This window comes from Chroicocephalus ridibundus, chromosome 5, assembly GCF_963924245.1.
Source record: "Chroicocephalus ridibundus chromosome 5, bChrRid1.1, whole genome shotgun sequence".
NCBI classification, from domain to species: Eukaryota; Metazoa; Chordata; class Aves; order Charadriiformes; family Laridae; genus Chroicocephalus; species Chroicocephalus ridibundus.
Genome location: NC_086288.1, coordinates 11,635,401 through 11,657,968, shown reverse-complemented (window position 1 = coordinate 11,657,968; position 22,568 = coordinate 11,635,401). Strand labels below are relative to the sequence as shown.

The 22,568-nt window shown below is 38.5% G+C and overlaps 1 protein-coding gene across 7 annotated transcripts in view; it reads left to right on the top strand.

The window, feature by feature from the left end:
* The window catches only part of GAB1 (GRB2 associated binding protein 1), a 105,198-nt gene extending 91,777 nt beyond the window's left edge, over positions 1–13,421 (top strand). For 2 of the 7 annotated variants that reach the window (XM_063335918.1, XM_063335919.1), the window contains exons 8-11: positions 5,526–5,619; positions 5,982–6,105; positions 8,995–9,117; positions 9,366–13,420. In XM_063335918.1, the coding sequence (XP_063191988.1) occupies positions 5,526–5,619; positions 5,982–6,105; positions 8,995–9,117; positions 9,366–9,524 (500 nt within the window). In that variant the 3' untranslated portion in view covers positions 9,525–13,420. Of the gene's footprint in view, positions 1–3,266; positions 3,357–5,525; positions 5,620–5,981; positions 6,106–8,303; positions 8,380–8,994; positions 9,118–9,365 lie in introns of those variants that run through there. The other 5 variants (XM_063335921.1, XM_063335916.1, XM_063335915.1 and 2 more) reach the window with 5 other exon arrangements.
* Positions 13,422–22,568: the final 9,147 nt, after the last annotated feature.

Here is a 22,568-nt window from a genome sequence, read left to right as displayed (position 1 = left end):
CCTACATATATTTATTTTTTTACACAGATTTATCTTTCCCAGAATAGACATGTAAGTTAAAAGTGTTGTTTTATGTGAGTGCCTAAACTCATGAGGCAAATTTGGGCCTGCAGGCCTAAGCCACGGGAAATGTGGTCCACAGTATTGCTGGTATTGGAATGCCATATGGAGCCAGGCTCTCATAGAGACCTACTGTCCTTCCACCTTTGCTGAGCTGATTGGAAGAACAGCCCTATGGCACTTACCTATAGTGGTTATTTCTGAATAGAATAGATGTTGGAGACCAGTGTGTTGTACAGCTGTGAGGTACTTTCTCCTCTGTGTTGTGTTCGGGTAGGATGGGCTCCCGGAGAAAATTAGTGAGGCTACTTGGGAGCAGCACCAGGAATTTCAGTCGCAGTACTGAAGATATAAAGTTCTCAAAAATAAGTATTTCTGTTCACAGATCTGGCTCAAGATAGTGACAGAACTGCCAATTTTTACATAAAGAATGGCACTTATAAAATTTCCAATGGATTTATTAAAAATATATCTTTTGAAGGAGCAAGGGATATTATTAAGGGCTTTCTGTGCCTTAACTTGTGTTACTTTATCTTCTTTAATGAGCAAAAACAGGGTGGAGGAATTCTGTACTACAGTCACAAATAAGTAACCGCAGTTTTGTGACTGTGATCCCCCTTCCCCTTTTCCTTTGCCCGGTGTCAGGTCTTTTCTGTTGCACAGCGTAAGCTCCTCAACAGCGATTGGGCCTTTTGATTTTTGTTTTGGGGGGGGAGTGGGGGGAGGAAACCCTGCACAAACATTTTAATTCTCTGTGACATATTAAACTAGAGGAATTGCATTATGCTGGCTGGTTGGTAGCAGCAAGCTGTTTTGCCACCAAATTTATCTAGGTTGAACGGTCTTTCAGCAGCAAGAGTTGAAAGCTCAGTGAGTTTATTTTATGCTGGAACATTTTGTATGTTCTTGTCTGATGCAGAAGAGAAATATTGTAGGGACCTGTACTTACTTATATAGCACTTCTGAAAGTCTCAGAATGGTTTCTAAGTGCTAAATTAAGTGAGGCAGGCAATTACATAATATCCACATTTTACAAATGGGGATAATCATAGTTCAGGAAGGTTAGCTGCACGAGACCACATTAGCATCATTATCAAAAGTAGAAATAATGAGTCATAGCCCTGACTTCCTTGTGCTTATCTTCTGTATTATGGGTTTCAGGCACTTCAGCCTGTTTGACTATAAGAACAGAGAGGTTATAAAGTACACACTGGTTAAATAATTTCATTAACCCTCTTACTCTACTAGATTTCTCACCATACTTACGATCTGTGTTCATATGTCAGTGCATTGATTGGCATTTTAAATTGAGTTGTATTGGGCCAAATTTCTTTTAAATCCAATTACAAAACTGTGGAACACAGAGTTAATATGATTAGGTAATGACATTCTGCATCAAATTGTTCTTAATAAAAGGTGTTTGAATTTGAACTCTTACATTTGTTAAATCGATTTTAAGATCTTGGTCTTTTTATATAGGCAAGCTTTTATCATAGAGTTGTAGGCAAGATACTTAAGAATATCGAATCAGCTGAGAATGAGCTATGCAATGTGTTGGGTCATGCTTTTTGACTTAGCTCCAGTCAGCAGCATACTTCACAGAAATGCTTTGTGTACCACTTTACAATCTGGGGCTTTGGTCACCATTGCCCAACTGTGCTTGGTCTTTTCATCAGCACTTCCAGCCGTTTATTTTGAAATTGGAAAAGAACTGTCTGTGCAAAAATCACTTCACGTCCTTTTCTTTTTAAGGAAGTTGCTATGCAGCATTACTAGTAAATAAATACATTTTGTCTTACCTGCATGGTTTCTCAGCAGCACTGTGTAGAAGTTAAGATACAGTACAAAACCTTTCTGTTTACCTTTCTTGTTGTTACTTGATTATTCCCAATACTTCAGTGATAACAGTAATAGAGCACTTCATATGCAAAACCCTTGGGGTAGAGATTTGCAAACTTCTGGTGTTTGTTGCCAAGTTTATTTTTCACAAAGTATTCTCACTTATTGCTGGTAGTAGCAGCCCACATCTGAGTCTGTGCCAGCCCTTTTCCATTTTGTGCTGTAGGGCAACTTTCTAACATAATCAGGCTTAAACTTCTCATTTGGTTTATTGCAAAGATTTACCTTTCATATGGCTTCATGGTGTACTACTTGAAGGCACTCGCCTTTTCTAATATTAACACTTTGTCAGCTAGACTTTCATGAAAGGTTAGGGTTATTGTGCACTATTGATATATTTATTTAAAATAGATAATGTGACCCGAAACACTCACAGAGCTTGGTCAAGTTGGCTAAGAACTTTCTTGTTGGGAGAGTGGTTATATTACTGCCTGTAGGGAGGTTATGGACTCTGTTTTCTTAGTCTGTACTCTTCACCTCATTACCAGTTTCATCTAAAGTGTTATGTTGTGTGATAGCATAATATACGGGAAAATTATGCTAATAACATGATAGCATATGATAGCTGAACATATTGGGGAATATTTAGTGCATCTACTGCACTTGTATATAGCTATATACAATTTCAAAAAGGTAATTTTTTGACAGCGTCATTTGTGGTGGAGGTTGGGTTGTGCCATGGTGGAGGGACAGTGTGCAGGCTGGGACCTTGGAAAGAAAGTCCCGCTGTGTCTGCAGGGTCGGAGAGGTAGTTTTGGTACGGACAGATACGGACCTCTGGGGAGCAAGTGTAACAAGTACAGTGTGGAAAAAGATTCTTGGGGCTTCTCACAGAAGTGGGAGATGCACAGGGGATAGGAGACATCCCAAGAGTTATTACTATATCCAAAGTAATATTGTGACTAAACAGGATTTAATTTCTTTGAGGGTACCTCACTTTGCATCTGAAACATGACTCTTCTGTCATGCTAGATGTTCCTCAAATATGAAATTTTTTATGTCATGCAACTTGAAACCAGCTAATTGTAATGATCAGTTACAATATTGGTTGATGCACTTTTTTGCCTTTTTGTACACTTTTTATGCTTGCCTCCGACAATTACTTGCATGCGGTGTTCTCTTTGTTTCTGGTTTGGTGCTTAAGCCCTTAGTATGAGAGCTAGCTAGACTGTAAAACTCTCCTTCGGCAGCTTGCTTATGCTTGTGGCGTTAACCTTTCTGCAGGGGGTTGTGCTGTTTATTTACAAGATTCCATTTTCCAGTTACAAATAGAATTTTATTAAGAGAGTCTTCTTTTTACCAATTAGGTCAAAGTCCTAAAATTTTAAGACCTAAACCACATGGTTTAGAGCGAACTGATTCACAAACCATAGGTGACTTTACTACAAGAAGAAAGGGTATGTACTTTAGCACTGTATGTATATGGAGCTTTATAAGAATAAGTAAAACAAAATTTAAGAAAACTGTTATTCTAGAATAACTCTTGTATAGTCTTTTTTACTTCTGTTGCAATCTAAGATCATGGATGAGTTTTCCTTGCCAAGCAAAAGGTTTCCTATACAAGGAATTAAAGTCTTTCAGGCTGAAACAGTGCATGGAAACATTTCCTTGACATTAACATGGGTGTTCTGATCGCTTAAGTTTTAGCTGTTCATATTTTGGATTTATTTTTGCCTGTTTATTTAGAAGCAAGTATATATGGCTTACCTGTAAGTTGCTTGAAATAACTTTTGTTAGGCAATAGCCTGAAATCAGAGTTTACTTGAGTCTCCTGCTGTTGGCTAAACACTGAAATAAAGCAAAGTATTGATCCTCTGACCGTTTACTAGTACAGAGATTCATTTATGCATCTTAATGAGCATTGCAGTTAGTCTGATGGGCTTCATTGAAGGTGCTCAGTTGGTATAGTCACAAGCAGTAAAGGCGATTACAAATAACGTTAATAACCTCATGGGAGTGCCACCGATCATACCTTTAGTCGTTAAAGGCCATTGGATGAAATATTCCTGCCGTTCTCAGTGGGCTCTGGACAAAGTCCTGACTCTTTCTGCTGAAGCAGCCCCTTGCCTGCCGATTACACCTGCCAGGTATTCTCAGGATTTTTACAGAGGACTTGAGCAAGCTGATCATTTTTGTGTCACTCATGCTTTGGTATCATCTTGCCTACATCGAGTTCAGTTCTGCCACTCTTGTCTCGTATGATACGTTATATCTTGAGATAGATAAGTGTGGTTCCTCTTCTGAGTTGGTGGTGACAGCTTTTTATGAGCAAGTGAGTTAAAGTGGCAGAACTACTGGAGTGGGCTTGATATGCCTTTGAGTGCGTAATTATGACTTCTTAACAGAGAAAAGGAGAAGACTGTTTGGGATACTATGGGATACTAGAGACTGATACTTATCCAGAAAATTCGAATCAGTCCTTCTGTTCAATATATGATAGCTGACTTACAATAAATTCAATCTGAAGAGTGAGTATAATGTATAATGAGTACAGTTCTGCTTTTTCCTTGTGAGACAACTGCACTGATTAAGCAACTAATTTCTGTCAGTTCCTCATCTGGTCACGTATGACAGCTCTTACTGCACGTGAACTTGTGCTACATGCCTGACATTTCATCTTGGTAAATCTGCTAATAGGCAGAAAACTGGTGGGGGGAGAGGGCAAGGAGAGGAACGGGCATGGTTGTAATGACATTGCATTTTATTTTCTAAAAAAAGTTTTAGGGAGGATAAAGTTGAGATTCAAACTGTGCCAGCAGTTTGACTGTATGTGATAGAATAGATGATACTTTCTATTTTTTTCTAACATTTAGGAGGGGTGAAACATACAAGCTGGAGGGAGGGATAATGCATTTCTCACTAATACTTTATTTGTGGTTCTGTTCTGAAAATGGAATTTAAAAATGGCAACTTTTTTAGAACAATGTTAGCTGTCATGAATGGCAGAAACACGCGGCCACTCTGCTTGTCTGTTGGTAAGCGCTGAAGCAAGACGCACACCTCTTGGAACTGAACCTTGGTCTTGGCTCAGCTGTCACTTTTGCAAACTTAGTCTTAGCTGCAGATTCTGCCCACGCTTTGAGCTGTGAAACCTCATCAGTAAGGGCACGGGTATGCAGCGAGGGCAGAGTTTGCATAATAATAATTGTCCATGAGCCAAGCAAAGTACCCAGAGTTGGCTCTGCTGACAGTTTAAGCTAAAACAGCCCATCAACCCAATGGTGGGCTTGTCAGTTCAACAAGTCATCGTGGCGGAGTAAAGAAAGAACATGATGCAGCCATTTTCAGAGTCTCTTTTCAAAACAGAATTACTACTTACAAGTAGATATTGCAAAATTCTTAAATTGTGTTGTGTTTGTTTTTTTTCTAATTGGCCTGGCTTTTCAGTACCTGGAAAGATTAAAAATATAATTTAAGGTATCATGTCTGAACAATGTCTCCTTTTCCTAACTAGTGTTTACTATTTAAAAAATAGTAATTTTTTTTTTTTTGGTGTTTGAAAAGCTATTAAACTTAAGTTTGTTTAGGAATATTCTGTGCTTTAAGATTGTCTGTTTCTTGTATAGCAAAACCAGCTCCACTAGAAATAAAACCTCTGCCTGAATGGGAAGAATTGCAAGCCCCCGTTAGATCTCCTATCACCAGAAGCTTTGCACGAGAGTAAGTTTCTTAGCTTTTCCTCAGTCGGATTGTTTTTGTTGGCTGGAGTGTTAATAAATGTGTGTATATCTATTATATTGTTAGCCTGTGTGATACAAATTGAGGTTTCCTTTGGAAGTGTGTGTCTATATGTGTGTCTATATGTGTGTGTATGCATATATGCACATGCGCATTGAAATGAAGTGTATCCATATTAATTTTTATTTTGTAATATTAAATATAAGGGACTGTGTATAACTAAAAAATGTAACACTAGTAAACTTGAATGAAAACTTCAGCTCTAATATGCTTATTTTTGTTGTTTACCAGGAGGTTTAAGATATTCAAGATGTATTGTTTGTAAAATAATTCCTGGTAATTAGCTCCTCCAGGTTTCCCATGTCTCCCAGACCGGATTCAGTTCATAGCACAACTTCCAGCAGTGACTCGCACGACAGTGAAGAGAATTATGTATCCATGAATCCAAATCAGTCCACTGAAGACCCAGTATGTAAAATCTACGTCTTAACTTCTCTTCCTGTGCAGTCCTTACTTTTAGATCGCGCAAACACAGATCCTTCCACTCAACATCACTCCCTTTATACTTATTGATCAAAATAATAATAAAAAAAAATCTCCGTAGAAAAATTGTAATTTTGGTAAGAATTCACTGAAGAAATTAAGAGCATAATCATATACAAAGAGAATGGTTAATATACATATCTATTGTACAAATCAGTTCAATACATTACTTTTTTTTTTTCCTCTTCCCTAGAAACTGTCTCCTCTTGTCTGTAATTGCTTGTCCTGGGCTACACACCAGTTCAATATTATGATATCAAGGGAAATAAACTCTCTTAAGACCTCTGAGACAGGCTTAAAAACCTTTATTAAAAGGACATCTTCCAAGAAATGTGGAAGGGACAGGGGGAAATATAGGATTGATGTTTGTTGTTTACATTCTATAAAAACTGAGCTATGTGTACTTTTATTAAGCTTCTTTCAAAAAAGAAGGTAGGAGGGGTCTTTGTGTATTGAATATCTGTATTTTTTCCCCTTTGGGGGAGAGTTTTCTCAGGTAATAAAGTTTCAGGTACTCAGCTTGCAGTGCAAGTAAGTGAAGAGCTTTTTCTTTTAAGTTGCTGTCAGCCTTACCCTTGTTTGGTTGGGGGGGAGGAGAGAGAGGAAAAGAACCACCAATAATAATATTTTAAAGTAAGAGAGTAGCGGTAGAGCTAGGCCTAAACTAAAACATGGTCCAGAATACCCCCAAAACACTGGAGGAAAACCTGTATCTTGAGCTCACCTTTTTGTTCAGTATAGTTCAATGCATTCACCACATCTTTACAGCTTGGGTTCTTAGTTGGGAATACAGCAGCATTTTTCATCTTCAAAGCATTATGAAAGACCTTCTTTGGGGAGGGCCTGTCTGGCACCTTTTTTTCTTCCGTTCATTTGTCTGCCGCCTTATATGGCATGTGCTATCCCATTTCACTACAGCCCGGACTCTCCTCCTCTCGCAGCGCTGCTTGCTTCCCCCATCCCCTGCCACTGCGGGTACCCACCCCCCCCCCCCCCACCCCCCCCCCCCCGCCGATCTCCTCCAGTCTCCCTCCCCTTCAGCTCACCATTGCTGCCTCTGGATCCTGCCCACTAGCCTGGGGAGCATCCTGGCTTGTGCTTGGTACCCTATCTGGTCTGCCGGCAGTGCAGGCACGCTTCCCGGGTGAAGCGCGCTTCAGCAGTGGGGAGCCAACGGGGGTAAAAACTTGACTGCTCTCTTGCAAGGGGCATTGGTAAGTAATCGGTAACGTCAAGTTTTTACAGATGCAAGAAGCATCCCGTTTCACACAGAGGTTTAGAACCGCCTACGCCCGCAGTTCTCCCTGCAGCAGAATGGCAGTTCAAATTGGGGATATCTGTTGATTCCTACAACGCTGTTTCAGGGGTTTAACTTCAGTCCAAGTCAGTATAATTAATATCACAACTCAGACGGCTTCTCGTTAATATCTTCTGTTTGCTTGCACCGTTCATTCTTTAAGGTTGTTCTGCAGATTTCCTTTCATTTTCACTTATGTATATTTAAAGTTTCTGTTTTCTAATGCATATGTTCTGCCTGTCTAGTTTGTTTGAAATAACAGATTATTTTTTTGTTTAAAGAGTTTTTATTTATGCTGGAAACATTGATTGAACCTGATTTTTGTATGTTAAATATGCAGAAATTTGTTTAGAGAATTTGGGCAACAAAAACGAACTTTGTCTCAGTTGTCTGTCTTTGTCCTTGTTACTGCTTAATACTACAGGAGTTGGATGATACAGATATAATAGATAACTTCCATTTAAAGAGCCCAGCCCATTAAGCTTTAACCCATAAAATACTTTATTTCCTAGAGAACCTGAATGTTTCCAGATAACTCAAGGCCTTTGTTTTAAAATGTGCCAATTACATAGACATTTTGGAAATTTTTATTTGTTCCAAATGCACCTTAGAAAGGAGCCCATACTTTGTCATCTTTTTCTGTCATCAGCTTCGAAGCATCTTGTTTGGACGTGTCATACTTCTGTTTTATTTAATAAAATCGGCAATATTCTGCTTTTTCTTTCAAGTTGCTGTCAGCCTTATCCTTCTGTCTTTCCTTCTGCCTTCCTCTTCATTTTTTGCTGACTGCTGCCCTCTGTCTTCCTTTTTTTTCTTTATCTTTTAGAGAAGAGTCCTTCTATTGTACTGTTCCTATAACACCTGTTAAGAGGGAGGGATCAGGCTGGGAGAGGACAGAGGAGGTGAGGTTGTAAAAGTCTGGGCTAATTGAAATTTAGGTATATGCAATATATATACAATGCAACTTCAGTTCAGGCAGCCCTACACAAATTTTCCAAAGTTTTAATCTTTTGGTCTTATCAATTGAATAATACTTTTTTATTTTCAGCTTAGTCATGATGGCTTTTGAATGAAATGTAAAAGTTTCATTTGGAGTTTTGCCACTATTGTAAGGCTGAAATTCTTGTAACATATTTAACAGCAATTTAAGGAAATTTGCTAAATTTGAGGTGTTACAACTTCATTTAAAAAGAACAAACCACACTCCATTTTTATCTCATTATATGAAAGGGACATTAGGTGGAAGGCACAGATTGGTTTGGTGGCAACCTTAAATTTGGGGGGTTGGTTTTGGGCTTTTTTCCCCTTGTTGGCTTTCGACTCTGTCCCAGTTTTGACTTAGAATATATCCCCTTGTTATACAATGTCAATAAAATGTGCGTGGTTTAGCTGATTGCAAGAGCTCTCAGTCAGTTCTTTAACCTTTCATATTTTGTCAGTTTATAGTAAGCATATTTGATAATGTGGACCATTAGCATGCAGGTTTGTAGCTGAAGTTATTTATATTATAATTTCAGAATTTGTTTGGAAGCAACAGTCTTGATGGAGGAAGCAGCCCTATGGTAAAACCTAAAGGAGATAAACAAGTAGAATATTTAGATCTGGACCTAGATTCAGGAAAATCTACCCCACCTCGTAAGGTAAGCAAATCATCAACTCTTGCGTTTCTGCCATCAAGAGTTTAAAATTTCTTCACAAGTTGTTGCTGGGAAAGAGGGAGCCTCCAGCAAGATCATCTTAACTAGTTTGTCAAATGGTCAATTGGAGCACCTATGTTGGACCTTTCAGAGAAGCCTGTGTTTGTTCTATACCAGTTTGGGACGTTGACTTACTTTTTGTTGTTAATTTATTTTAACATATGTTTTTCATTCTCCCTTGCCTTTCCCAGAAAAAGAGCAGCGGTTCAGGCAGCAGCGTGGCAGATGAAAGAGTTGATTATGTTGTGGTTGACCAGCAGAAAACGCTAGCACTGAAGAGCACACGAGAGGCATGGACTGATGGGAGACAGTCTACAGAATCTGAAACACCTACAAAAAGCGTGAAATGAAAATACTGCTTTTTCTTTAAAGAACAGAAAGAAGTGAATTTGCAGAATTACAGAACCACAGTGGCAGTGTTGTTCGACTGTACAGTACCTGATTCACTGGTGTGTGAATAGGTTCTTGATCGAATACGATGGCAGCCAAAGGACACTTTGAATATATCAAAGGAATTTTAAGATCATAAATTGGCTCTGTGGTCTCTGGAAAAATTGCAACCTGTAAATAACATGTAAAATAGTATTGCTTAGCTTTCAGAAAACCTTTTGTTCTGTAGTTAACACATTTGTAGTATTACTATGTTTATGCACTTTTTCAGTTACCGTGTTGGTTCAGGTATTCCCAGTTAGTGTACCTTAACGCCTAATTCATCTGGAGAATTTTTTTTTCCTTACACTACTATTCCTTACAATTTTAGGTTAATTAAGCTACATGTAGATACAGAAATTAATATTTGAACTTCATTTTAACAATTTAAAATTGATTTTGCAGAAATACTTCACAATTGAATAATCTACTTGAAATGCCAAGAGACGGCCATTAGTTACATACTTGTTTATATTTAATACACGCAAGATTATGTGGAAGTCTACAGGTAACCTTCCTAACAAAAATTGCTGTGAGTTAATAATAATGAACTGTACTGGGTTTAGCGCTACAATCCTGGCTTATATGTTAGTTGTTAGCGGTGGAACTTCTATTGTATTTTATTAATGACAGTGTTCTGTGTTCAATGGGTGAAGATTCTGCAGGGTGGGATCTTACACTTTTAAAGACTGAATAATTAAATATCAAGTAAGCCTGCAAACCACTGATGGCATGCAGTAATATTGTGATCTCACACTTATTAACAAGAAATAACCTTTATATTATTTACAGAAGGTAGAGTATATAAATCAGGTACGTACCAAGCACTATTGTGCTAATACACTGATCAGGTTTAGACAATGAGCTTTAGTTTTGTACTATTTAGAAGTTCTAATGTCAGTTTTCAGTTCAAGATTAATGGGACAGTTTGACATTCACTGTTTGTAGTACTAGCAAAATACTGTGATTTTGAATTAGACATTAATTCAAATGGAAATACTATGTTTTGACACCATAGTGCCCTTCTTACGATCTCTATTTTACTTTAATCTCCTGCTTGGCCTTATATTTAAATCCCTATGCAACTGATATTTTATATCTCTGTTTTTAAAAATTAGATAATATACTTAAATGATCCCCTTGTAAACCACTTGTTGCTCTTTCCTGGTACAGGATTTTAAGCTCTGTATACTGTGATCCTTTATTTTACTATGCCAGTTCCAAATAATAATCTGCCTTGGTTTAGAAACGTTTTTTTGTTATTTGGAAGAAGATAGAGTTCTTTAAATACGTGACTGAGTTAGGTCTAGATAGAAAACTTACTAACACTTTTTTTTTTTTTTTACACAAACACCCTCAAGTAAGCGGTTGGTTTTGTTTTCCCACCCAAATGTTTTATTTTGTCCAGCTCATTTAAAAGTTGAGCATAGAGCTGTGTTGTTTTCTGGCATGTTGGCCTTAGTACTGTGCCTAATCTACCATTGGTTGTTTCTCTCCCCTCACAGCCACAATCTACAGTATGTAAATTATCTTATTCTTAACAAAGGTTCTTTTTAAATTAGTAATATTTTGATGCTTTGAATGTTCATTTTAAAAAAGAAACTAAACACAATGCATTTTGAGGTGAATTTTAAATAAATCAAGTTGTTCAGTTTTGATGTGTAAACTCTGTCCTGTGAAACATCAAACCAATGTTAAAGTGTCTGTGAAGGCACCAACCACGCTTCTTCAAAATTGTAGATTACCTCTTAGTACATCGCAAAAAAAAAAGTACAGCTAAAACAATTTTCAAAATGAATCTCTGATTTCAAACCCTGCACCAAGCAGCTAAATAATCTGAATTCCCAGTGTTCTGGGAGCCAGAAGTGACGTGAGCCAGGGGACTTTGATGGCTCATTCAAAAGTAGCTCAAATTCCTAAAGATTCTGGAGCTATAGCTCAACTCTACTTTGACGGTCTTCCTATCTAATAATAAACTGTTCTTTGCTGATGCTACAGTTGGAGCACCCATAGGCATGGCGAGTACTTGGTAACTAATGTAATGATAGTTTTGTTTTAGGATGCTGGCTTTAAGCATTTTATCAGTGCGATCACAGCAGTGCATCTCCACTGCTGAGATGCCTGTAATTCATTAACAGATGTGGTTGGATAATCACTTTGCTGTTTATCCTACATAATTGTTTCAGTGCTTGTCACTGGGGAGAAGAATCTATGCTGTGGACTTCTGCACTTGTGTGTGCACCCAAGGAGTAAGATGATCTTGGAATATTTCTAACTCATGTTTCTTTATTCTCTCAATAGATGGGAGAGTTTGAAGGAGAAAGTTTGGAAGAGCAGCTCATCTTTTCCTATCCCTAGCCCATCTGTCCATGAAACATTTACCAGCTACACAACCATGTATTATTTTTAAAACACTTCGGGTTCTTGTAATCAAGCAGGGACACTTATATTTAGACATCTATACTGTTTTTTCAGATGTTGTGAGCATCTCTGATAGTGAAGTATAAATGCCTAAAATAATCGGTTTCCTAAGATGGCTTCTCTTGTTGAGCTAGTGATACAAGGTGGTTTTGCTCCAAGTTTGCTGATTATCAGTCCTTGGTTTATAGATACACTTATTCTTTCTTTGTTTTAAATTTGGCAGCATTCACAATGTTAATTGTTATTATGATTGAGAATCCACTCTTAATTTCTAGGCTTTTTGCCTAACTTCTGTTAATGAAAACAGCGGTTTTCAGCCTGTACAGACCATATAATGCTAAGTAATAGTCTGAAATTTCTCTTTAATTAGATCTCTAAGCAGGTTTCTCCCCCTACTTCCAGCAATATATTTTCTCTATATACTTGTCCAAAATATGTTCAGAATCAGAGCCATGATACTAACTCTGGATGATACATCTCATTTTCACCTATAAAGCTGGAGTGGGGCTTCATGCTGCAGGTCTGTCTGAGCTCTTGAATCGTCTAAGGATGTGAATATTTAATTGAAAATGTGAATCCTAGAATTGTAGGTGTTAGAAAGAAAGCTAGGCTGATGTTAGCCTTGTGTAACTTAGTTACCAGCTTTGTGAGAACGCCTTTAGTTAGAGGGATGGAAACCCCAGTAGATATTGGTGCAGAAGTAGTTTGTGAGTGTTGTTCATCGGGTGTTCTTTGTCAAACAGGTAAGTTTGGTTTTGTTTCACTAAAACAATATGTTAGTCGTGAATATAGTTTTCATTGCTGTATGTGTCATAGAGTCATTTTGAACTGCAAATGTATGTGTGTAATAGGTCTTTTACACAACCAAATACACAAAACCTTACTCACAAAAATCAAAAGCAAAACTTACCACCTTGTGCACTAAGATTGACTAAAGATGGTTTGGTGTCACTTTATGCTATAATCCGAACAACATGTTACCTGCTAAGCACTAATGGACACACTTTTACCCAGTGTCACGTAATCACTGTTACCTCATAAAGCCTAGATGCAAACACACAGCTGTTATGCTAAAAATTTGTAAAGTGATATTGAAAAAAATGAAACGATAAAAATGTGATTGCCAGTCTTTTTTACTTTGAGGTTTGTATCTATGTAAAAAAAAAAAAAAATTAACAATCCATTCACATGTGGCAGTTGTGACATAGTGCCACACGTAGGGCATACAGACAAATTACAGTCTTGCTGTTTTAAGTAAGTAATTTAGAATTCCTTGCTCCATGTAGCTAAATAGGGAGTGATGGGCAGCTCTGTAGCTTTCACATTGCACTATGAGCTAAGCAAGATTTTTATCACAGTGAAATTTAAGCTTAGCTACTGACTGCAGCAGTCAATTTTATATATATATATATATATATATGTATGTGTGTGTGTGTGCGCATATATATATGTATAGTAGTCTTGCAAAACTGCTTTGGGAACTTAGAAGCCCTGGACAAACCTTTTCTTCCCTCTTTTACTGTAGAGGTTTTGTATCATGAAAAGCCAAAGGATATTTATTTGCTCGAGAAAAAGGTATTGCCATACAGTATCAGTGTGCAATTTTAGAAAGCAATAATATCACTTAATCTATTTGGATATTTTACACCTATAGCTCCTAAGAAGCTGAGCACTGTCCGCAGGTGAACTTAAATTTGGAGATTATCCTCTGTATTTCTTGTATCTCCTCTTGGTCTCTGTGTATTGTACCAAACACCACTTCTTAAGGTTTATTTCTTGTTGACTGTTTTATGACATGGGAATTACTTATGTGGTCCTCAACCACAAAAAAACGTGCTTGTCCGGCAATTAGTGTAATAAGTGTTCCACAAAAACACTGTGTTGATTGGGTGTAGACGAACCAAATACCAAGTGATGAGGTTTTTGTTTGGCTTTTTGTTTGAACTGAACAAGCAATTTGGGTGCGAGTCTCAACCTGATAAGGTTGCGGAGTGGGACAAAAAAGAAAAGGTGCTTGAGATGGTTATGAACAAAATCTTTCACGTGAAAAGTTTCCCAGCTATGTTTATGGCTCAGCATCCTTGATGTTAATTTCCAGTAACAAAAGTGGGAGAAAATAGCAGATATTAGTTGAAAGTCTTTTGCCATCTCATCGATAGATAAACAGAGCTGGACTGTTCTGATGCCGGGTTTTCTTTTTAGATGGTCTTTAAAAGAAAAGTCCCATGTTTTATTTGAAAGGGACAATCTGTGTTTGCTTCAGCTTTTTTATAAGAAACAAGTTAGCTGAAGTGCACAGTTGTGTAATCTGCAGTGTACACACATAACTTAAGAAACATTAAACACTTTGGTAAAACCAACTTGCAAAATGAGTCTCTCACTGGGATGCCAAATTTAGTAAGAGAGTAGAATTATTTTTCAGTTTCTAAACTACAAGGCATGGACCAATGCCTTTTACTTCTGTGTTTAAGAACAAAAAGTAAATGTTAGACAAATGTGCTGATTTTGAAATGTTTTAGTTTACTATGGTAAAAGGGAATAGAAAAAATCCCATACAGTTTAGAACATAAAATGCAATGTTGTTAAAATGGAGGCTAAAATTTTTCTTGCAGTTACAATATCACTCTTGAAGATTCTTACAGGATCCATCATTGTAGCCAAGCCTTTTCCTGGTAAGTTGTATCTGCCAGGAATCAATAAGAAAATGTGTGTCACATCAATTCGGAAAAAGGCCAATCCTACTGTCATAATAAGATTTTATTAAATGCTGTTTGAGGTTCTTTTTGGCTGGTGCTGGGTGCTAGTGGGGGATGGGGGGATGCAACTTGATTGCAGTTTGGGAGAGGGTGTAGAAATCCAGTCTTCTGAAGATGTTTAAAAGGCACAATACAAAGTAGAACCAGGCCTACTGTTACTTTTAGGATCAACTGAGCACTTTTAAGTATGAAATAAAATGCTTTTGATTTGAAAAAATAAAAGGCTCACAGTCGGGCAACTCAAATGTTTTATTCAAGCTTAGCTGTAGACGTTGCAGGAGAGTTGAGTTGTTCTTGAACTATCAGGAACTAGCTAGTGACTAGCTGTAACACCCACCAGTGCCACGAGATGTCCAAGGAACAACACTTAAAGCTACAGGTGAAGTATAGATTTCTATTCTAAAACCCTGTTCACAGAAAATATGTTGGTATCTGCAAAGCTGATCTTTGGTACTAAATGCGAGCCAGCTGAAAGTTACCTTCACTACGTTTTGTTTTTTTTTTAATCAGATGGCCAGACTAGGAGGAAAGTGTGATTATGCCTTATTTTTCCTGAATTCCTACCAGACTTTAAATTATATAAGATTTCATATTTTTATGATATTTTCAGGGAATATATTTTAGGGGAAGGAATCGCTACTTGTTTCTGTGCGCTCGTGCTGTGGATTTACACACTTGTAAACTCTGCTGGCTAATTGAAATGTTTGTTTAGGATTTTTTTCCCTTACCTGTTAGTGGTGAATGATGCTGGCCTGGGATTTTTGGAGATACCTCAGACTGGCCTGCTGGAATACCTCAATTTGAGCCTGGAGTTAATTGCATCAAAATGGGTGATTCAACCCTCTGCTGAGGTTGTCTTCGTAGTAATACATATCAATCATGGTGTACGAATTTAGTTATTTTTAAAAAATTAATCATAGTTGAGACCAAAATGTTGAAACAAATGGTGTTCAGAGTTAGGGTCCATAATCTCAAGTTAGACCTGGAGCAGCATTTTTAAACGGCATTAAGTGTAACAGGGTTGCAAGTTCCCCAGGCACACAAATCCGTTGTGTGATCTTTTGAGGAGCAGACTTGAATATTCAAGGCACCGGGGTATGCTGTTGAAGTAAGTGAAAGTTCCAAGAACTTTTTAAAAATAATCTACTCTCTACCCAGGGATGTAAATACAAGTTTAGAAACAAAATTCTAAAAATACTGTTTGTAACTATTTTTTTTCCTGCATAAATTAAAGAAGTGAAGATTCTGAAGACATTTTTACTGTTAGCTCTGCTTACTGACAGCATGGAATAGACTTTAGCCCTTAAAGAACTTTTTTAAAAAGAAGGAAAAAAAGTAAAGGAGTCAACCAGGACCAGGATTTAGCCTCTGATCTGCCTTGCAGTGAGCTCCCTTCCCCTTGTACGCTGTGGAGTGAGTGTAGCTACCCCTGATTCCAGCGCTCAGCTTTAAAGCAGGGACAGAAATTCTGTGGACAGTGCCAGAGAGGCACCAACAAGCGGCGCACACAAAAACTATATAAAGAGTTGAAGCAAAAAATTTAGTTTTGGAGAGGGTTGATGGGTGGTGGTTTTGTCTCCCCCTTGTAAGAGGAATGGGATAAAATTTAGGATTGGGATGCAAGTACACTTGTTGCAAGCCTTTACAGGCTGCGCTGCACCTTGCTGTGAATTTAATTGTTCACTCCCAGTTTTTTGTGGCAGTGTCTGTGGTCTATGTTTTTTGTATTGCATTTGGTGTACCAGGTCCCTCTGGTCCAGGGCCATCTTTTAAAGTATGGGACTAAGGATCAGACAATGTTGGCTCCCACCCTTTCTTGAGCCACCCATCCAAGCTGCCCTGTTATATAGTCCGCTCAGAAGACTTCGGCAAGAAGCTGAGTAGGTGCTGATTTATGGTCAGATCTGGTCTTGAACTGTGAGATGGTTTTGTGCGAGCTTATTCCAGACCCAGTTTTTGTGATGATGCACTTTGTGGTGTGTGACTGGCCACACATATTCATTAGTAGTTTCAACCTTTTTTTTGTGTCAAGGTGTACTTGCATAAAGGTTTAGGGATAAATTTCCAGTTGATAGTTGTAAGATCTTTTTTAGTACGTGCATTGTGTAGGAAGATGGAAACTTTAAATTAAACAGAGAGTTTAATCTAAAGTAAATGGGATTAAATTCTCCTTTAAAAACAAAACAAAAACAAACAACAAACCAAAACACAAAATAACCACTCAGCCCTCAAAAAAAGAGAACTTGTTTTCAGCTGTGTATCTTTATTTAGTATCTTCTATAGTCTGACTACCTTCAGGTAAACCACAGCCATGCGGACCTTTTCTGTTTCCTTCAGAAAGCATCCCTTCTGAGCACCGTCAGTTCTGTTGGCTGGGGCTTTCTGCTCAGGGCAGCTGAGATAACTTTGCTTGGCTGACTCCCTTCTGGTCAGGTACTTCTCTAAAACTGTATCAGTTCCGGGCACACAATCTGTCAGATTTTTCTTTTCTCTTAGCAGTTTTTATCTCCCCTGCATCACAATGATCTGAATACATGCTGTTACGTTTTCCCTGAGACACTTAGTTCTTTGGTGAAGCCTTACTTTGATTTCCTGTGTCTTTCTGACATGATTTTTTTTCCCCAAATATTCTGTTCAATTAAAGGAGGTTTAAAAAATGATTACTTTTATAATAGCTGCTCTGTTTTTCATGAACGAGCGGACTTTTTTTAACATAACAAATAACCTCTGTTGTTATTCAGAATAATCACTAATGCAGAAAGGAATTCAGGTGATATATACAAACTAGTAACTCAAAAGAAGCAAATGTAGCCTAATACAAAATGTGTGTTCATGTCTAATACCCAGGACTTGGAAAATACACGCGGCAGAAAGCAAGCATAGTCTACAGCGCAGATAAGAACACACTATTTTTGCAACAAAAAAAAATATGTATTGGAAGCCCCTGTATGTCCTATTTATTATGGTACTATAGTTACAGATATTTGTCAATATGAGTTAAGTGTCTAAGTGTTTTTCAAAACCGTTTATGAGTATTTATTTAAGTATCTAAACACTAGGGGGAAAATTGGCCTGGGTCACAACTGAGAAGAAACAAAGCAGCATAAGATAGGCAAGAAAACCATGGGAATCAGATTAAGATGCTATGGCAGAGGGCTTGATGTGGCAAATTTGGGTGTACAGGCAGATACCTGTGTCTATGCGGAATCCCACTGGAACCATAACTTTCAGGGATAGAATTGCAGATGTAGTTTAAATAGAAAAGTTAAAAGTATTAAGTCTTGCTTAAGAAAACTCATTTTCACATTTATCCCTACCCTTCAGTGAAGTCCAGGTCTATATCCGACTTCTTAAAATTCTTTTTTTGCGCTAAGAATGACAGCGCCAGGAGGAAGTCAGGTGGCTCAACGGCCGTGCCAGGAGATGAGGAAGTGACTTTTGCATGTTTGCTCGCGTTCTCTCTGGTTGCTGTCCCGTATGGCAACAAGTGAACTTCATGGGTGCGAGAATCAGTGGAGAACCTGACCAGTGAGAGGGAGGAGAATCTGGATTTTGAAAAGGGAAGGAACTGTGTGTGTAATGAAGTGTGTGTGTGTATTATTTTATCTATAAAAATGTAGTTTAGATATTAAAAAAAATAATTTTTTAAAATATTTTTCCATTTTGGCAGAGCCTTTTCAGTCACAGCAGCATGCAAATAAAACCGAGAAGTATTTTATTTGTTCTGTGTTTCGTCTGTGAGGGTGCTGCTTGTTACAGAATCTCCATTCTTCGAGGGTTTCTGTAACAAGTATCGGCAGTTGACACTATATGGGGTTATTTTTTTTGCATGGGTACATTTTATTGATCAGAGGGCTTATCTTAAACTGGCCACAAGCAGAGTCTGACATGCTGTGTGGATGTGTTGCCCTTACTGAATTTTCACTGGTTTGTGGTTGTGCAAGATGTGAAAAATTTTTGGTCTTCATGTGCCGCTTTTTTTGTAGTCTGCTGTTTGAAGAACAGACCTAAAACAGCAGGCTTACAAACGTTCATTACAGTTTGTTTAAGCCCTGCAGATGAACTCAGTGGTGTTTATTTTGTATGAAACATTAATTTTGCTAGGATGGTTACACTGTAATTTGAACAACTTCAATGGAATCTTCACAGTACTCCAAATTTAAAGAGCACATGGGTAGAAATTTACACACAGGCATGTGGTAAACTCTAAAACATTTTTTCCATTGCGTTAAGGAATCCACTGAAATTAATGTATAGTATGTTTTGCATGTGTTGATCTTCTTTTTTTTTGTGCATTTTTGGGTTTTTTTACAGTGAAGATCAATGCGTTATCAGTTATGGTGAAGCTATACCTTTGTTGATGGGCAGAGATATTTTTTTTAATTTGTTTTTTAACAAACATGGCATGATTTGGATGGCTGATTTGATTGTTGGGGGGGGGGTGTGGGGGGTGTGGGGGTGTGTGTGGGGGTGTGTGGGGGTGTGTGTGTTGGGTGTGTGTCTGTGTCACCTGTTGCCTGCAGCACCATTAACCTAAGACTGGAAGAAAAATGATGGTGACAGAAAAGTGCTGGTTTTGAAGTAGGCCTAATTATATTTGCATGGGATAGTCCATCAGTGTTGTGAGGGGCTAGAAAAAACTGCCAGTATCTAATCTCACTTCTGTAGTATTTTTACTTTCGCATTTTAAACTAAAACTTACAAAACAACAAAACCCCCTAAGATGAATGCAAACCAGACTCTCTCCCCTCCTACCTTCTTGAATCCAAATGACAGCCATATGTCTGATGGTGTGACCACAAACAACACTAGTTCATTCCTTTCATTTCCCAAACTTTGGGAAGATTTACAGTGTTGATACATGTGCAGCAATGTCTATTAGCATAATTGCTGCACAGCTAATAGCATCATTTAGAGTTGCTCTTACTTGTGGTGTTTCAATTTCTTGTTTAACAAGAAGTCATCTAAAGAATATTAATTAAAGTTATGATTATACAACTGAGCAACAAAATTGAAAGACGTGTCGCCTGTGAGATTTGACAAAAATCTGTAATTAAACGGTTCTTTACTAACTTCATAAGCATGTTAATAATTAGTCGTCTCTAGAGTTTAGTACTGGCTGAGGGAGGATTTTTTGCTTTATTGTGTATTTGAGCATATGTTGGTGCTTAGCACATTAGTAACCCCTGTCATGAGCTTCTTTATGCCGCTGGTTGCTTTTAATTTAAGGTCTCCATATTCGGGCTCTGTATGGACTGTTAGGAATTTGTGTGTTCATCTTCACATTAACTTGGAAAGTCCTCTTCCCTGTTTTGGTTGGGGTTTTTTGTTTGGGTTCTGGGTTTGTTCTTTTTTGCATAGTCTTTTTCAGGACTTTAAGAAATTTAGAACCTTTAGTTTTACTTTCCACTTTTGACAAGAGGTTTGGCGTTTCTTTTTAATTATTATGCCTGCCCTCTGTACTTGTTGGAAGTCTAACAGTTTGCTTTATTTTTGCCTCTAGTCAAACCTTTTCCTCTGAGCACGGTGGAGATTTCGGTAACTCTTTCTGCCATTTCACAGCATGGTTCTCTTCACTTGGAAATAGCTTGTCCAAAATTCTGATGTAGGAATTGACTCCTAGTGATATTGCTCTCCTGCAGTGATATAGGGTCCATGGCAACTTCAAGTGAGTAATAATGAAATAATGGATGATTAGAGATAGAGTTAGGATTTTTGTTCAGAAGTGAATCATCTATTCAGAAGCATTTGGGTGTATAAAACTGTATCTCATTACTATCCTGTGAAGGTTATCCAAAAATATTCATATGATATTGCAGGTTGTATATAACTGCAAGAGTAATTTTTTTTCTTTTTTTTTCCCTACCTCTGATGTAGAGAGAAAAAAAAAATCCTGTTTCTATTGTGGAATTCGGGTTTTGGCTAGGAATATTTTTTGATTTTGGGGTTTTCATCTGTCATAAGTCATGACAACAAGCAGTGGGAAAACACACCAGTGAATTTGTTATTAGTTGAGAAATCCTATTCTAGGAAAATTGAGTTTTTTCTGGGAAGTTATTCTTCTGAGTAGTTTTTGCAGAAATGAAGTGACACAATATTTTGGAAATGTCAAAGCTAATAACTTTAACGTCAAGAAATTGTACAGGATGTCTGTAATAAAAAAAAACAAACAGTGGAACAAAGAGTTGTAATAATCATCGCAGAGATGGTCTCCACTTAGCTACTACCTTCATGGCAACAATAGTTTCTTAAGACGTGGGAGACGCAGCCTCACAAACGAGTGGAGTACACTCACTGGCTGCATTACTTGGGAGTTAATTACATTAATGCTACTTGTGAATGCAGGCCTACCTACAAGTGCAGGAGTACTTGTAGTACTTGATGTACTACCTACATTTGCAGGAGTAGATCTATAGAGCAATTCAGTTGATGTGGCGTACCTGATTGTCTACACTGTGTACCATTCAGGGGACTTCTGCTTCGGACTAGCTCAAGCCTGGCCGTTTGGACTCTGCTGCTGTTAGCAGCGGGAGTGCAATAGCGGTGCTCTTCAAATTTACCTTCCTGTTCAGTTTCATCCATTTTGTGCACTCCAGGGTTCTTCTGGGACGTGGTACCTGGCAGGGTGAGTCAGTGAGGAGCTCTCCTTGCCCGAGTGAAGGTAATGTGAGTGTTGATGTGCTCAGTCATGTCCTACAGCCAGGGGTCTGCAGCCCATGATGGCTTCAAGCCGGGAGCGGACACTATGTTTTATTCCATTCGTCTATAAAACCGTACTTCTGTACCTACAAACCTCATCTGGCTCCTCCAGCCAGATAAAGTGAGGGAAGGGAAGCTGAGCCGTTAGCTCTGGCACCCATTTTGGTCAATGTTTAAGTCTTTTTTTTTTTTTTTTTTTTTTTTAATTTATTTGCAGTTCTCTCCTGCTGGAGATGTTCTATTAGATAGACCTGAAAAAAAACACGTATTTATTGATACCTGCTCTTTCATAGCAGTGGTGTTGTCCTTGCGTTTTATTTTGATGAGGGTACAAATTACGTTTTAGTAATAAGACTTAATTATCTTGTCCAGATAGCAGTGTTGTGATGGTATTTAACTTTAAATGTTAAAAGCAAAAGAGACTGGCTTCCCGATACATGCTAAAAGCTCTAACAAGGAACCCATGCAGGTCAATTTTCATAGCATCATAGAATCATCTTGGTTGGAAGGGACCTTTAAGATCATAGAGTCTAACCATCAACCACCACCAGACCATGTCCCTCAGCATCACGTCTACCAGTCTTTTAAATGCCTCCAGGAATGGCGACTCAACTTGGGCTGCCTGTTCCAGTGCTTGCTAACACTTGCAGTGAAGAAAGTTTTCCTAATATCCAATCTAACCTCCCCTGGTCCAACTTGAGGCCGTTTCCTCTTGTCCTAATTTTCAACAAAGATGTGTTATTTGTAATGTCACTGTAAACTGCAGTGCTGTTATCCGCTTTCATGCAAAAGCACGCCCGGGCAGGCGCCAGCGGCCCTGTGCCCTTCAGCCGGGGCCTGTGGCCAGGTGCGAGCCTGAAGCCGCCTGTCGCTCCCTCAGGGCACTGCTGGGCGACGGGGCTTTTTTGTGGCCCCTCAGCACGGGCCAGGGCTCCGCCGCCCCTTCGCCTCAGAACTGAGGCGCGCGGCGGCTGGAGGCCCCAACGGCCCCTCCGCGAGCCGGCCGTTGGGCGGTCGCGCGCGCTCCCTAGCGCCCGCGGCGGTGACGTCACAGCGTCGCGAGGCCGCCTCCAGTCCGGCGCGAGGCGG